This window comes from Leptinotarsa decemlineata, unplaced genomic scaffold (genome assembly GCF_025532065.1).
Source record: "Leptinotarsa decemlineata unplaced genomic scaffold, Ldec_3_MD MMD2_tig00026330_RagTag_RagTag, whole genome shotgun sequence".
In the NCBI taxonomy this organism is placed as follows: Eukaryota; Metazoa; Arthropoda; class Insecta; order Coleoptera; family Chrysomelidae; genus Leptinotarsa; species Leptinotarsa decemlineata.
In genome coordinates this window covers 11,416,006-11,430,100 of record NW_027412690.1, presented here as the reverse complement: position 1 = coordinate 11,430,100, position 14,095 = coordinate 11,416,006, and the positions used below count along the sequence as shown (strand labels likewise).

Below are 14,095 nucleotides of genomic sequence, written 5' to 3'. Positions count from 1 at the left end.
TGCAGGTAGAAAACGACCCTATATATCATAAAATATTTTGTTCGTGAACCATTTGGAATAAAAAAATTGTGTGGACCCGGTAAAGTGAGTAAGTAAGAATCACAAAATTTTGTTCGAGCACTTTGTTAGCGTTTTGTATGTATAATGAGCATTTCTTTTTACTATAAGGAAACAGAATATTACTGGAGTTTTTTCCCAACACCGAATCGTTAGTTTTACACCTCGACACGTGTTTCGATCACCAAGTGATCATCTTCAAGAGGAAGAGGAAACAGTATAGAAAAAAAAGAATTGGTGTAGTGAAGAGATTGCCAGTGCAAAATACCAATTGAAATATTAGCGAAACGTCGAAAATCATAAGTTCACAATCCGGGTATATATTACTATTTATTCTAGAGTGTTGCTTTGAAATCACATAATGGTTTTCGTGTTTACTTCGATTGTAGGACTGTTATGTAGATCTTAGTAAACGGGACCAGAGGCGATATGCCACACGAATTGAATTAATTTCATAATAAAATGAAATGTTTCAAAATCCAAATACCTATGTTACGCATTCTTATGATAATTTAAATCTGAAATACGGGTACTTCATTCTTCACGTGCCTTCGAATTCTCTATTCCTGTACTGGCTGAAAGAAAACCGTAAGTACTGCGCTCCAAAGTTGAATAATACGCGATTGTACAAAACATAGTCGTATTTCAAGTTTTTTTCAGTTATGCAATCAGATGTAATCGACAGATTGGTTCGAAGTTTATGCAATAATCTGACCAGTATAAATACAGATACGCAGGATTTGCAGAGAAGAGAGAAAGTAAACTGTTCGGCCTTCTCGGCGCAACATCCAAATTATATTGAGAATGGAAAATGTATAATTATTAACTTTGCGAAAACATATTTCACCATGTTAATTGCCGGCTGTATTTCTAACTTCTCGAATCACATAATATAATTTTGTTCGACTTGATTGAAAATGCATATTTATTTTGTATGAAAATAAGTCAGATTTCGAAACTATAGGCTATTTACTTGAGCAGCGGAGTAATAAACCATTTTCAAGTTGCTGCTATAGTCGTTCATAACCGGGAGTCTGAAACTCTTCTTGTAGCCCAGATATTAAGTGTAGCCTCAAGAGAACTCCTTTGTTGATACTTGAGAGGTGCTCCGTATTTGCACCAATAGTAAAAGACATCGTTGGATGATCTGTTAGATCCGGTAGAAGTAGAGCAGGTCATTGATCATATCAGGAGGATGGCTCATAAATTTTATAAATGTTTTCTCACGACGTATAGCACTACATGTAGGTATAATTTCTGAGGTCCTTATAGCTATTCCAATCGGCGATAGATAAATATTTCTTGTATTTCCTCAGAGCTCGGTTTTTGAGTGCAATCATCATTTTTATATTGTAAGTTAACCAAGGTGCTGGAGGTTTAGTTACGTGTGATTCTTAGCACGGAAAGAGAATTAGGTAATGAAATATCTTGATTTTGATTAACACGCTATAGACTAATGACCAAAGTACTTGATAGTGTTGACACCAAATTTTTCGAAATTTTTGTTTTATTCTGTAATATTTTTGTTGAAGTCCGTATTTTGTTTCAGATGACTGCGGAAGGAATTTAGACAACCAGATTCGTGAATCGATAAACAATCGTTAAATCGTAATTATCGACGGTTTCATTTCGGGAACTGACGGGAATTTTACATTCAGTTTCACGCGAAAAATGCCTTAAAGGCTGATCTGTATGACCAACGGACGAGGCGCCGGCATGGCGTCGTTTATGACCAAGAAGAAGAAATACAAATTTCAAGTGGAAATATGTCTGGAAGAACTGCTGGAAGTGTCCTTCGTATCTGCTGTACTCTTCGCCAAGCTGAGACTGCTGGACGGTGGCAATTTTCAAGATCACACCAGCAGGTGAGTGATGTATAATTTTATCTATGACATTAAAGAGCACGACTTTTAAAAAAATAAGGTAAATTTCCAAGTTTCGCGGGCTACGTATGTTTATGTTGACACCTAAACAGTGACTTTTCGGGATGAATTGGACGCTCTTGGATATCATGTGGATTGTTATCGTCTCAAATTCGACAATTAGGGTGAGTTGCTAACTGCTGAAGAGCCTATTCAGCGAACTCACGTATGGTCGTTTACCTTCAGTTTCTAGGTTAGTTGATTTTTGATGATCTAGGCTGGTCTAGAAATACCGTGAAGAACTGAAAAAACTGGTCAAGGCATATACAGTGTGACCCATGTTTAATGGAAACACCCCCCTAAAATTTGAAGTTGTAAATCGATTTTAATAATTTTTTTTTTAATGTCAAGTACTAAAAAGTCTACCTTGGGACAAAATTTGAAATATTGAAAAAATCACTACGCCACTGGATTCAGAGTACCTCTGAACAGATGTGACTGAAATTTCATGAAAAAATATTCATTATTAACAAAGTTATGAGAACTCAAAAATTCGAAAACTCACACAGCTTACAGTCATATATCATTTTTTTTATGATTTCAACAATAAAGTGTCGCCAGATGAAAAAAAAAAACAAATAGCGTAAATATTTTTAATGAAAATAACGGAATTACATTCACACAATTCAACTAACAATGAAGCAAAAAATTTTAATAAACGTAACTAATAACTAATTATTGAAATGTTTCGATTCAGTGCAACAATTAATTCTAACTCATATTCTAGTATCCTCTACTAATCCACCACGTATTTCGATACATGTGTCGTAGCGCTTACGAATGTTTCTGATTACGTTCCTTAGTTCTTGAGGGCTAATATCTGCACATACCTGTCGAATTCTTGCACAAAGTTCATTTCTATCTCTTGAGCGGTTTTTGTAAACTATTTGTGTGGGAAGTCCCCAGAGAAAAAAGTCCAAAAATGTGAGATCTGGAGATCTGGGTGGCCACTCTATAAACGGACTACCACAGCATATCCATCGGTTTGGAAAATGTTCGTTAAGCCATTGCCTCACAGCTCTGGCATAATGAACTGAACACACATCTAACTGGACAATTAAATTTGATCGTTCATTGATTGGCAGCTCGTGAATAGCATCCCAAAACTCTGTGTTTAAAAATTCTAAAAACCTCTGCGCATTAATGTTTTCCTCAAAAAAGAAAGGACCAATAATTCGTTCGTTCAATATCCCACACCAGACGTTGATTTCTTGGGAATACTGGCTTTTACAGTTTATTACCCAGTTAGGATTATCCGCTGCCCAATAGCGACAATTCTGTCACTACTCCATTTGTAGTGAAAGTAGCTTCGTCGGTATATAAAATATTTTTTAGGAAATTTCTACTGTTTAAATATTCCCCTTGGGCCCATAAACAATATACCAGGCGTCTTGCTTCGTCGCCTTCTTGAAGTGTGTGTAAAAAATTTGGCTTGAAAGGTTTAATATTCTTCGCCTAATAGTTTCTCGTGGAATATTCAAATCTAAAGTGGCATTCCTCATACTAACATTAGGATTATTTCCGAAATAATCTAAAATGATTTGATCATTCCTGTCATTCCTGTTTCGTCTTTGTACAGGATTACTTATTAACATCATTTTTGATACTACACCAGTTTCATTGAATATTTTATTTATTTTATTTACCGTACCGCAGCTAATACGAGGATGATCTGGATGTCTCTCATTAAATACTCTACAGACCTCTCTAGCACTTATAACGTCATCTCCCAAAAGGCGTACAATTTCAATTTTCTCTCTTACGCTCAATCTTGCAGCCATGACACAAAATAATTCGAAGAACTGTAAGGTGAATATTGTTGACAACTTAAATCTTTAACAAGTGTTAAACTGTAATATCATTTCCATGGCAACTAATATTTAAATTGAAATATTAGGTCTTAGTTTTAGTTAATTTGCGTGAAAACTTGAATGTAATTTCGTTATTTTCATTAAAAATATTTACGCTTTTTGTTTTTTTTTCCATCTGGCGAAGCTTCATTGTTGAAATTATAAAAAAAATATTCTCATGGCTTTATCTGTTGATATAGGGTGTTTTTTGTGACTGGTAGCTGTGTGAGTTCCAATTTTTGAGTTGTCATAACTTTGTTAATAATGAATATTTTTTCATGAAATTTTGGTCACACCTGTTTAGAGGCACTCTGAATCCAGTGGCGTAGTGATTTTTTCAATAAAAAAATCGCTAATAAAAAATACCAATTTTCGACTAAGAAAAAATATCCTAGTATGCCCTGAAACTTTAATGAACATTTCAAATTTTGTCCCAAGGTAGACCTTTTAGTACTTGACATTAAAAAAAAAAATTATTAAAATCGGTTTACAACTTCAAATTTTAGGGGGGTGTTTCCATTAAAAATGGGCCACACTGTACATTTGCTCTATTCTGTATGCCACTGGAAAATTGGTGGGGTTTGAGTTCTACAGGGTGTAACTAAATAATTAGTTGTTCGTAAAATAATTTTTTGCTGCGAACTGATTTATTTTGGGCAAAAAACCCAAGATACATTTTTTTTAGAATGAAACAGGCTATCGGAAATAAAATTTTAAATGGAAAACAAATAATAAGACAAAAAATTACATTGGAAATAAATTTTAGGGGTTGCGTTCTCCACCCGTTACAACCATGGGGTAAACCAAATAAATTCCTGGCTAAGTGTCTCTTTGGTAGTACAAAACGTCAGGTTAATTTCAATATTGTAACTTTCTCAGTGCTTGTGAAAAAAATTGTTATACAAATTTTATGTACCCCCTTTAAGGGGCTGTATCTTAACAAGGGATGCTCCAATGAAGTTTCTTTATATGAAAGATCCTTTTTTTTTTTTCGATGAGGAATCACCTACTTGAATCTTTTACAGTTATTCAGTTACACCCTGTATATGTGGATCTTGAACCCACTGTGGGGGTAATTGACATGTATCCAGGTAGAAAAAAGAAAAAAAAACTAGGAGCTGCTTCAACAGAAGCTGCAAACAATGATGCAACAAAAAAAGAGAGGCAGCTCCTCATGTTTTATACGAATGTGAGGCATCAGGCACTAGACCATTGGCGACAAACCTTTATGGACAACCTAAACTAAGTTTACAAGAATCTGATAGTCACCCAACAAAAGAGAAATTGACCTTTATCTACTCTTGAAAGAGAAGAATGCGGATGCCTTTGATGAAAACAAGTGTAGCTTCTATGCTGGTCTAGGAATATCGTGAAGAAATGAAGAAAGTGGTGGATCCGGATAGATTGACTATATTCTGGCTGCCAGGTCAGGAGACTGAAAAATTGGTGGGTACTTGGTTCCCGCTATGGGGATAATTGACATGGATCCAGGTAGAAAAAAGGAAATCAAAACTAGGAGCTGCTTCAACAGAAGCTGCAAACAATGATGCAAGAAAGAAACAGAGGCAGCTCCTCAGGTTTTATGCGAATGTAAGGCTCTAGATACTAGCTCATTGGCGACAAATTATGAACTACCAAAACTAAAGTACAGAAGAATGTGATAGTCACCTAACAAAGGAACTGTGCGAATTGGTACCGGTAATAAGAATGTTGGAAAAGATGCTTTGAAATAATTGGACGAAAAACGCAATAACCCCATGTGGCTCCAGTAGCTCCCCGGAACTCCCAAGAAGGGAAAAAATTACGAATGATGTAGATCCACTCCTACATTCAATATCACTTTGATTTTTGTATTGTACTCCAATCTTTTTTAATGTAGTATATTTTTATATCTGGCCTATCCATAGGCCAAACTGAAACCAAATCATCTTTGGTTGTTCGGCCGCTCTCAAATTACCAATCATTATAGGAATTGACTCCTGACATTCTAATTTAACTATAACAAGTCGAGAAATTATCAAATCTGCGCGACGGCCGGTCAAAGTTATTATTGAACATTGCCTCGGACGACTGTAAATCAAATTCATCGCGTCATGGATATGGTAAAAACTGAAGTGACAGTTGCATGTAACGAACTGTCCAGTGGGAGTTTCGTCAACGAATCTACCCACTCGTCCTTATTGAACTATTTATAGGACCGCCGAAATGTGTCTTAGATATGATGATACCCGGTCTATGAATTTAGGAATGTTACAGAGGGTTAGTTATGCATTTTTGTACGTCTTCAAAAACTTTGAAGTATATTCGAACAAAAGTGCCATCTTCAGTCTACGACGTTCAAGGTTTTGGGGCTATCGCCATATACTTCTCTTCCTGTTGCAGAGACTAAATACACGAACGACTTCATTCTTGGTGTATTGTCAGTGGTTGGATTCGTAATTCAGATACTGCCCATGGACGTAAGAAAATAAATGAACTCACTCAAAGCAGTGTTGCCACAAGCTATTTTTTCATCGAGGTAGATTTCTGGAAGGGAGCGGGGTAGAACAGGGGTGGATCCACATTCATATGATGTCACCATTCACAGTGACTTTGTGCTATGATAAATTTGACGATCGTAATCAGAAACATGAGTAACATGTCATCGCAACCAAATTAGGGATCAATGTGTTTTCAAACCATTCTTCGAAAATATTAGCTACCATTTCTTATGATAGTCAACATTGCAGACCTCAAGTTTTTCTCTAACTAATTTCAAAGAATTCCTTTACTTCCTCCGCAATGCACAATGATTAGTCGCGATCCTTTGTTTGCAGGCATGTTAGGCGTACACATTCTCGAACCATCAGTCCAACCTTTCGTAACTGTGTCGTGAGTGCCATACAAAGTTTAGTCCATAGAAAATTTGCCGTTGTTCTTGTCTATATTTAGTTATTTGTTCTAAGTATTTGTTATGCAATTCCACTATTCATCTGCTTTCCATAACTGCTTGACGTTTGTTTACTCTTTTGAATCTAAATCCTAGTTTCTTTATCCAATTCTGAAGGGTTTTGTCACAGCAGCTCACGTTATGGCCGAAAGTATTTAATTTCTTCCTTATAATTTCGGTTGTAGGAAACTCATTGATTTTGTAACAGTCGTATATTGGTTTTTCAATGATTATATTTGAGTCTCAAAGGGGAGACCTACGATAGACTGTGACTTCCCCTCCACCGACAGTGGCGCACAGAATTTAATTAATTGGGTGACGGTAAAAACGAAAATATGTGAATTTTCATATATTTATGGAAAATTCTGAGGTAGATACGAAATTTTCATTAAATATTTCATTAATAATAAGTTTAGGTGAAATTCAATCCAAATAGTGAATGAAGCTTAACGTTAAAGAAAGCAGTACCCACTTTTTTGAAAAACCAACATATTGAAGTCGGTAAGGAGGGGTGATAAGGGACTAAAATAAGTCAAAAATTCTTGATATATTTCTTTCTTGCCCATAGTTGATGAATATTTTCGAATATTGAATATTTAATTCAAATGAGGAAGAGAAAAAAATGTTCAATATAGTAATGAAGGAGCCTAAAATGAGCCTAAAATTACTTCGAATTCCAATTTTATAAAAGTGAAAGATTTCGATTGGGTTCTGCAGCTTAACTGTAAAGCTAGAAGAACCAACAGATGAAAAAACAACGCATAGGAAATCGGCGATAGGGGGCAATAGGAGCTTAAAATGGAGAGCAAAAAATTCTGGAATACAGTACAAAATTAGCCTAAAATTTGGGCATAAAAATATACATAAAAATTCGAAGTGGTTCTGCTAGCTTGACAGGGATTGACAGGAGAACAAGATTGAAATTCAAATTGAAAGGGGTATACTTTTAGGGGAGATACATTTTTAGGAAAGAAATGTTTTGAAAGAATCCCCATTTTTTGTATCAATATGGAGAAGTAGAAAGCCAAAACATTTATTTCCCAAGATAAACATTATTTTTAGTGATTTTATCGAATACATTTAACAACTACCTCTTTCCCGATCATAATAAATTCAAGTTAATTTCTTTTGAGAAACCAAATGGATAGGTGAAAGTTGCAAAAGCTGTATACAGTGGACCCGCGGTAATCCGGACCCTGTCTAATCTTGCGACCCCTGTAATCCGACACGCCTATCACTGTTGTTAACTTGTATGTCCAGCCACGTAATTTGTTGGATTACGAGGTACCCTTATCCAAAAAATTTCTGACTATAGAGGGTCTTAGGCGGTAATCCGACAAATTTGGTAATCCCGCATCGCCCTGCACAATGTTTTTCAGATTACCGCGGCGCGGGTCCATTGTAATGAAGAATATAGCGATTAGTTTTGTCATAATTGATTAAAAAAAATTAAAAAAACATACTTTCTCATTTAGATAAAAAAATTTATTCTGATTTTAAAAAATCATTATTTTTCAATACTACAAAATATACGAATTGAAGGGGTTATATTTTTAGGAGTGATTAATTTTTGGGAAAGAAAGTCTTTGGCTTTCTACTAATCTATCTTGATATAAAAAAATGTAGGAATCTTCCAAAGAAAGGAAGGAAGCTGTTTCAGGAGGGCTTTTTTCCAGTTTTTGTCTGAAAGTTGCTTCTTTGCATGATCTACACATCCATGTATAGAGTTACTTATTTTAAAATTGATTACTTCCTTCCTTTCTTTGGAAGATTCCTACATCTTTTTGTATCAAGATGGAGTAGTGGAAAGCCAAAAACTTTCTTTTACAAAATATAATTCTGGTGGGAGAGCAATCTCGGCTGCCATCTATCATTGCAGAGAGTGAACCCTGTCTCTTGTTTGTTTTCTTTTGTGGACCAATAATAAAAGCCTTATTATTATCAAAATCCTTGTACTCACACTTCAATAACTATTATTCAACCCATGTAATTATTCGCTGGATTATTTTTTGTAGTCACTCATTACCTGTATTGAAAGTAACTAAAAGTTATCAGTTATTGAATGTAAAAATATTGATAATTTCCTAAAGGTTGTACTTACGGAAATTGTGATGAATAAGAGTTTCTCAAAAAATTATTCATTAAGTTTTTCATAAAAACCTTCGTTAGTGGATCGTTTTGTTCTTTGACAACGAAGGCAATAATGTACCTATTAATATTATTATTAAGACGCGTTAAATCCATCGCGTCCATCCATTTCTATTTTTACATACTATCTACGAAATTTTAAAATATGTTCTTATTGTGTACATTCGCAAAACAATTTCATTTCATTAATAGAAAAGGGTCTAAGACACTAAGAACTTAACGATGTGACTTTATGATGGTGAATCAGTAAAGGAGATGGTAATAAAATATAATCTTTCATAAATAGTATGAGACAGAACTGTAAAATGTGACTTTATGATGCTTCACCGGTAAAAGGAATAATTTATTTGTAGGAATTTTGCGAACTTGTCTCCTTGACTGTGCCAATGCCAATGAAATTGATACTTGCCGCGAGTTGTTTATTGCAAACTTGCAAACGAACTTACTCGTATCGCTGATACAGGATGTGGGACAGTAATTACTTTGCATGACATGAATATGAACAGACGACTACCGAAATTTCTTATTGATTTTTCTTATACGATGGGGGATTACTTATATTTCTTTAACTGGACATTTGTTTGCCGCAAGTCTTCGGATAAATTCGTAAAACTAACAGCTGAAGACGAATGGATGAGGATGAGTCATCATCGAATTGATGACTCATTCTCCGTACAGTCCTGATTTGGCACCCAGTTACTTTTTTGTTTCCGAATATCAAAGGTGAACTGTTGGTCAACGATTTACGAGCGCCAAAGAAGCAGTTGAAGCGTTGAAAAACCATGTTTTGGATGTGTCTCAGGAGGAATGGAAAAACTGCTTTGACAAATGGTGTGAACGAATACAAAAGTGTGTTGATTATCAAGGGGAATATTTCAAGAAACAACAAAGCCATTTTCATTAAAAAATGTTCTGTTTTTATTTGCTATTCCAGAAATATAATAGTTCCTCTCTTATTGGATTATCTTCTTCACTTATTTCTCATTTCAATAATCGTCAAATTTCAAAGGTGAAACGACGATGTTGGTTGAAAATTATAAAAAAATCTAAATTCATCAAAAATGACCAATACATTTCGGAAAAAATCATCATTGGAAATTCCTCATCGTTTATGATTATGGAAATTCACAGTGTTCTTACGAGAATATATATAAAAAAGTTTGTAGTCCAGAAATTATGAACTTTCTTAAAAATCCACCACAAACATTTCGACAGACACTTCCTTTCAAGTTTTCTTGAAACCGAAACATGAAACTTATGTTTGCTAAATGATTCATATTTTGCAGGCACGCTAAAAATAATCATCCATTGTTTATGTTCACTTTTATTTTCATTCTGCTAGAAAGATACCGTTGATAATTATGTTTATACATTTACATTCATTGTTTATTTTATTAATACTGATAATTTACGGCAAGCGCGAATATTGTTTTCCTACCAAGACGTTGCGAGTTGATGACACGAGCGAACCAGCTTTGTTTATTTTTACGATCCACACACGAGTAGAGAAGGCGCTATAAACTTTTTTTTTTTCAAACAGTAGTTCCAACTATGTGGTCTTTTAAAATAATAAGGTGAATATTCAAATTTCGCGGGCTACCTACATTCGATTAGCGATTGTTTTCCTGTTGGTACACTGGTCTCGAACATATGTTAACAGTTGCAGCTGTTGAGCCAAGTGTCTTGAACACTTTCCATGAAATGTTTTCTCTGTCGGAACACCCCTATAATTTTCACTCTATTTCAGGCTTGTGGTTATCAATTAGTCCTAAGAAACCAGAGACATAATTTCAACTATTGAATCAACAGGTTTCAGTTCGATTTTCGGTCCTTCCTAGTTCCTACACCCCTGTTCTCTAATTTCACCCTCGAAACGCCAAAATCCCGCTCACTCAACTAATCGATCTAACGTGCCGCGCCGGTTTGGAAGTTGTAGCTGTTGAATACCTCTCACGCTTTCTGTTTTCTTGGTCGGATTTTCCGACTTCATGGAAGCATTCCGTGTCGGAAATCCTGGAAATCTTCCCGACAACTAGGAATTTCATCTGGAGTTTCGGGAATGTCGTTTGGAAACAGTTCCCCTGCGGGATAAATGGTGGTAGTTTAGAAAGTTTCACGCTTGTCGTCGGGACTTTCATCCAGAATGGAAGTTTTCTTATCAGGAGAATATGACGTGGAAGATTAGTCGAGTACCGACATTGTGTTTTGGATTCGTGATGAAATTCAATGCATGGAATGGCATCTCTTATTCTTGGGGGACTGGAAATAATAATACTTAATACCATTTATTATGAAAAAATGAATGAGTTTTAACTAATTACCTTAGGAAAAAAATATGCACATTTTTATCGATAAATGAATTGATAATATTAAAAAAAACGCGACTTATTTCCAACAGGAGTACCCAGTTACAGGAAATGCTATTATTGCAGAGTATATATGAAATAAATATAAAAAATTATGGAATATAGAAATGTATAAAAGTAAATGCTAAAACAAAGTGTATATAAGATATTTGTATACCTAGAATTTCAAAAGAGGAATGAAAAATTGAGTATGTAACACAAAAAGTTACAAATCATGCACAAATGTTATTTATAGTTTTTTTTTAACACTATTCAATTCATAAAAGTAGTACAATAGTAGTAGTAGAACTTAACTATTATCACAGTGTGAGAATTTATTTAAAGAAATAAATTTGATGAGAAAAATCAACAATATTACCAGTCTGTATCATATTCCACCTACTTCTTCGAAGTGTATCCATAAAACCAGTCAAAAAGTGATTGTGGATACAAGATACCCAGGCGTTCAGAGAGTCGAAATCAATATCGCAAATTTCACAGATATTATTGAAGCTACTGCACATAAAATTCAATGGTGATCGTAGCATAACATTTGTGCGTGATGCTTCGCAATAGAATTTCAGATTGTGTCGATCTTCACTTCTTGGTACTAAGAAATTGATCTCGGGTAAAAGAACCGTACTGTTAATATTGTTGTTTAGTAATTTATGCAGCAATTTTATATCAAGAATAACTCTCTTATTTTCCAAAGATATATCATATGGTGTCAACAGAATGTTATGATCGACGCCTCTTGTGGGGTATTGACCAGTAACTTTCAGACATAAGTATTTCAAGAACTTCCTTTGCACGCTCTCAATTGATGTTTTTTGGTAGTCGTAAACTGAATTTCATAACACAGAGACATACTCCATGAATCTAAGCATCCTATTTGCATCAGCAGTCATATTCCATATATGTGTTGTAAATGTTAATTTACTGTCGTATGTTATACCAAAATCTCGGTTGATTGTAGTTTTGTTGATCGAATAATCGTACATTGAAGTTCGCTTTTTTGTTGTAAATGATATTATTTTACATTTGGATACGTTCACTTGTAGACGACTATTATTACACCAAAGTTTGATTACATATAATTCATGTTGTACACTTGGTAGTCAGTAATTATTCGCGACATTACTGACTGCCAATTTTATAATATAGTTTCAGATCGTCTGCAAATAGTAGGCTAGGAACATTCAAAAAAGTTGCCAAGTCATTAATAAATAATAAGAGGTCCAAGTCCAATAAAAAATAAGAGGTCCAAGATTAGAACCTTGTGGTACCCCAGATGTAACAACGTACTGAGCCGATTTGAAAGATTCATATTCTACGAATTGTTTTCTGTTAACTAGATATGATTCAATTAGAGTAAGCAGTTGGTTAGAGAGTCCCAATTTTGTCAATTAGCTGGGAATAATTAATGATAATAATGAATAATTCACGCAATGAAATGACTTCAAACAATCATAGAACATGGTCGATAATTTTTGAAATAAAAAAAAATAACAGGAAGATGAAAAGGAGGGGAATATGATAAAAATGAAAGGAAAAATAAATTACGGGCGATCTGAGTTTGGGAAGTGGTAGGAGGTGAGTTTTTAAGGGTAAACATTTTTTTATCTCGATTTCCTATGAAAAATATTTAAATGGCAACGTTGTAGGTAATAATAAATATAGTTTACAAAACTACAACTTTTGTATTTACAATTTTTTCACATAACCTCAAAATTTATGTAAAAAATTCAAATAGCCAAGTTTTTGGTTTTTTATTTTTTAAAAAAAAATCTACAAAATTTTGTGAAAACTAACCTTTTTATGTCCCAAATACACCGTAATTTATTTGATTTAAAATATTTATTTCTTCACCTTATTTTGACTTACTACCAAAAAACAATCTAATTTTCAATCGAAACCTCTCGCGTCAAAATATACAGTCGGTGTGCTTTTTGTTCGTTGAAATCCCTACTTTCTGATGGTGTGAAAAATATACATTACTGTAGTAAATGTTCTCAGAAAATACAAAAAATCAAAAACTCGAATTCGAAAATTTTTTGTGCTCGGCATTCGATAAAGTCGATAAAGGCCGTGCTTTTCGACATTCTACTTCTTCATCTTCATACATGAAAATGTTGGAAAGCAATTACCTTCAAAATACACTCTTAATAAAGACCTGTATAGGTCATGCACAAAAGTTTCTTCTTTCTTTTTTCAGATCATGCTATTACCACCTGATCGGATTTATATTTTAGTATTTTGCTCACACCAGGTGATTAGCTAGTATGTATGAGACAAGTGATAATATGTTGACGTATTTCTAAATCATGAACTTGGCGATTTTCCAAGTATGCTCTAAACTGAATTAGATTTTTTTATTAGTATCGATGTACGTCCAAAAATATAATGCGGACGGTAGGTTAGTTCTAAAATAGATTCCTTTTTTTTATCACAGTACTTGTTCATTTACCACTTATATGAATCATTCGGGTTTCAGTTGATGGAAAAGTTGAACTATGAGTCTAATGACACATCAATAAAAGTGATTGAATTAGCCGATACTTGATAAAAATCAATGATAACGTACCGTATTTGAGTTTCACAATAAAGTATTATATTTTGGCTATGTTTTTATCGTGAGAAATTCATTTTACACAGTAAGCATGTTGAAATGTTACCGAGATAAAAAAAACATTTCCGTTTTCACAAGTTACACTCGATACTATAAATTTGTTGCAGCAAAATTAAGTTACTTACTTAAGTATATTAAGACGGATTTCCACCAAACGGACAAAACCGAAACAAAACAACAATTCCAATTCGACCATACAAAAACTGGAGTTGTCA

At 34.2% G+C, this 14,095-nt stretch overlaps 1 protein-coding gene across 4 annotated transcripts in view; it reads left to right on the top strand.

Annotated features, from left to right (window-relative positions):
• LOC111505363 (EEIG family member 2) overlaps positions 1-14,095 on the top strand; it is a 75,085-nt gene that overhangs the window by 2,908 nt on the left and 58,082 nt on the right. For all 4 annotated transcript variants that reach the window (XM_074183124.1, XM_074183123.1, XM_074183121.1 and 1 more), the window contains exon 2: positions 1,607-1,922. In XM_074183124.1, coding sequence (XP_074039225.1) covers positions 1,750-1,922 — 173 coding nt within the window. In that variant the 5' untranslated portion in view covers positions 1,607-1,749. The remainder of the gene's footprint in view (positions 1-1,606; positions 1,923-14,095) is intronic.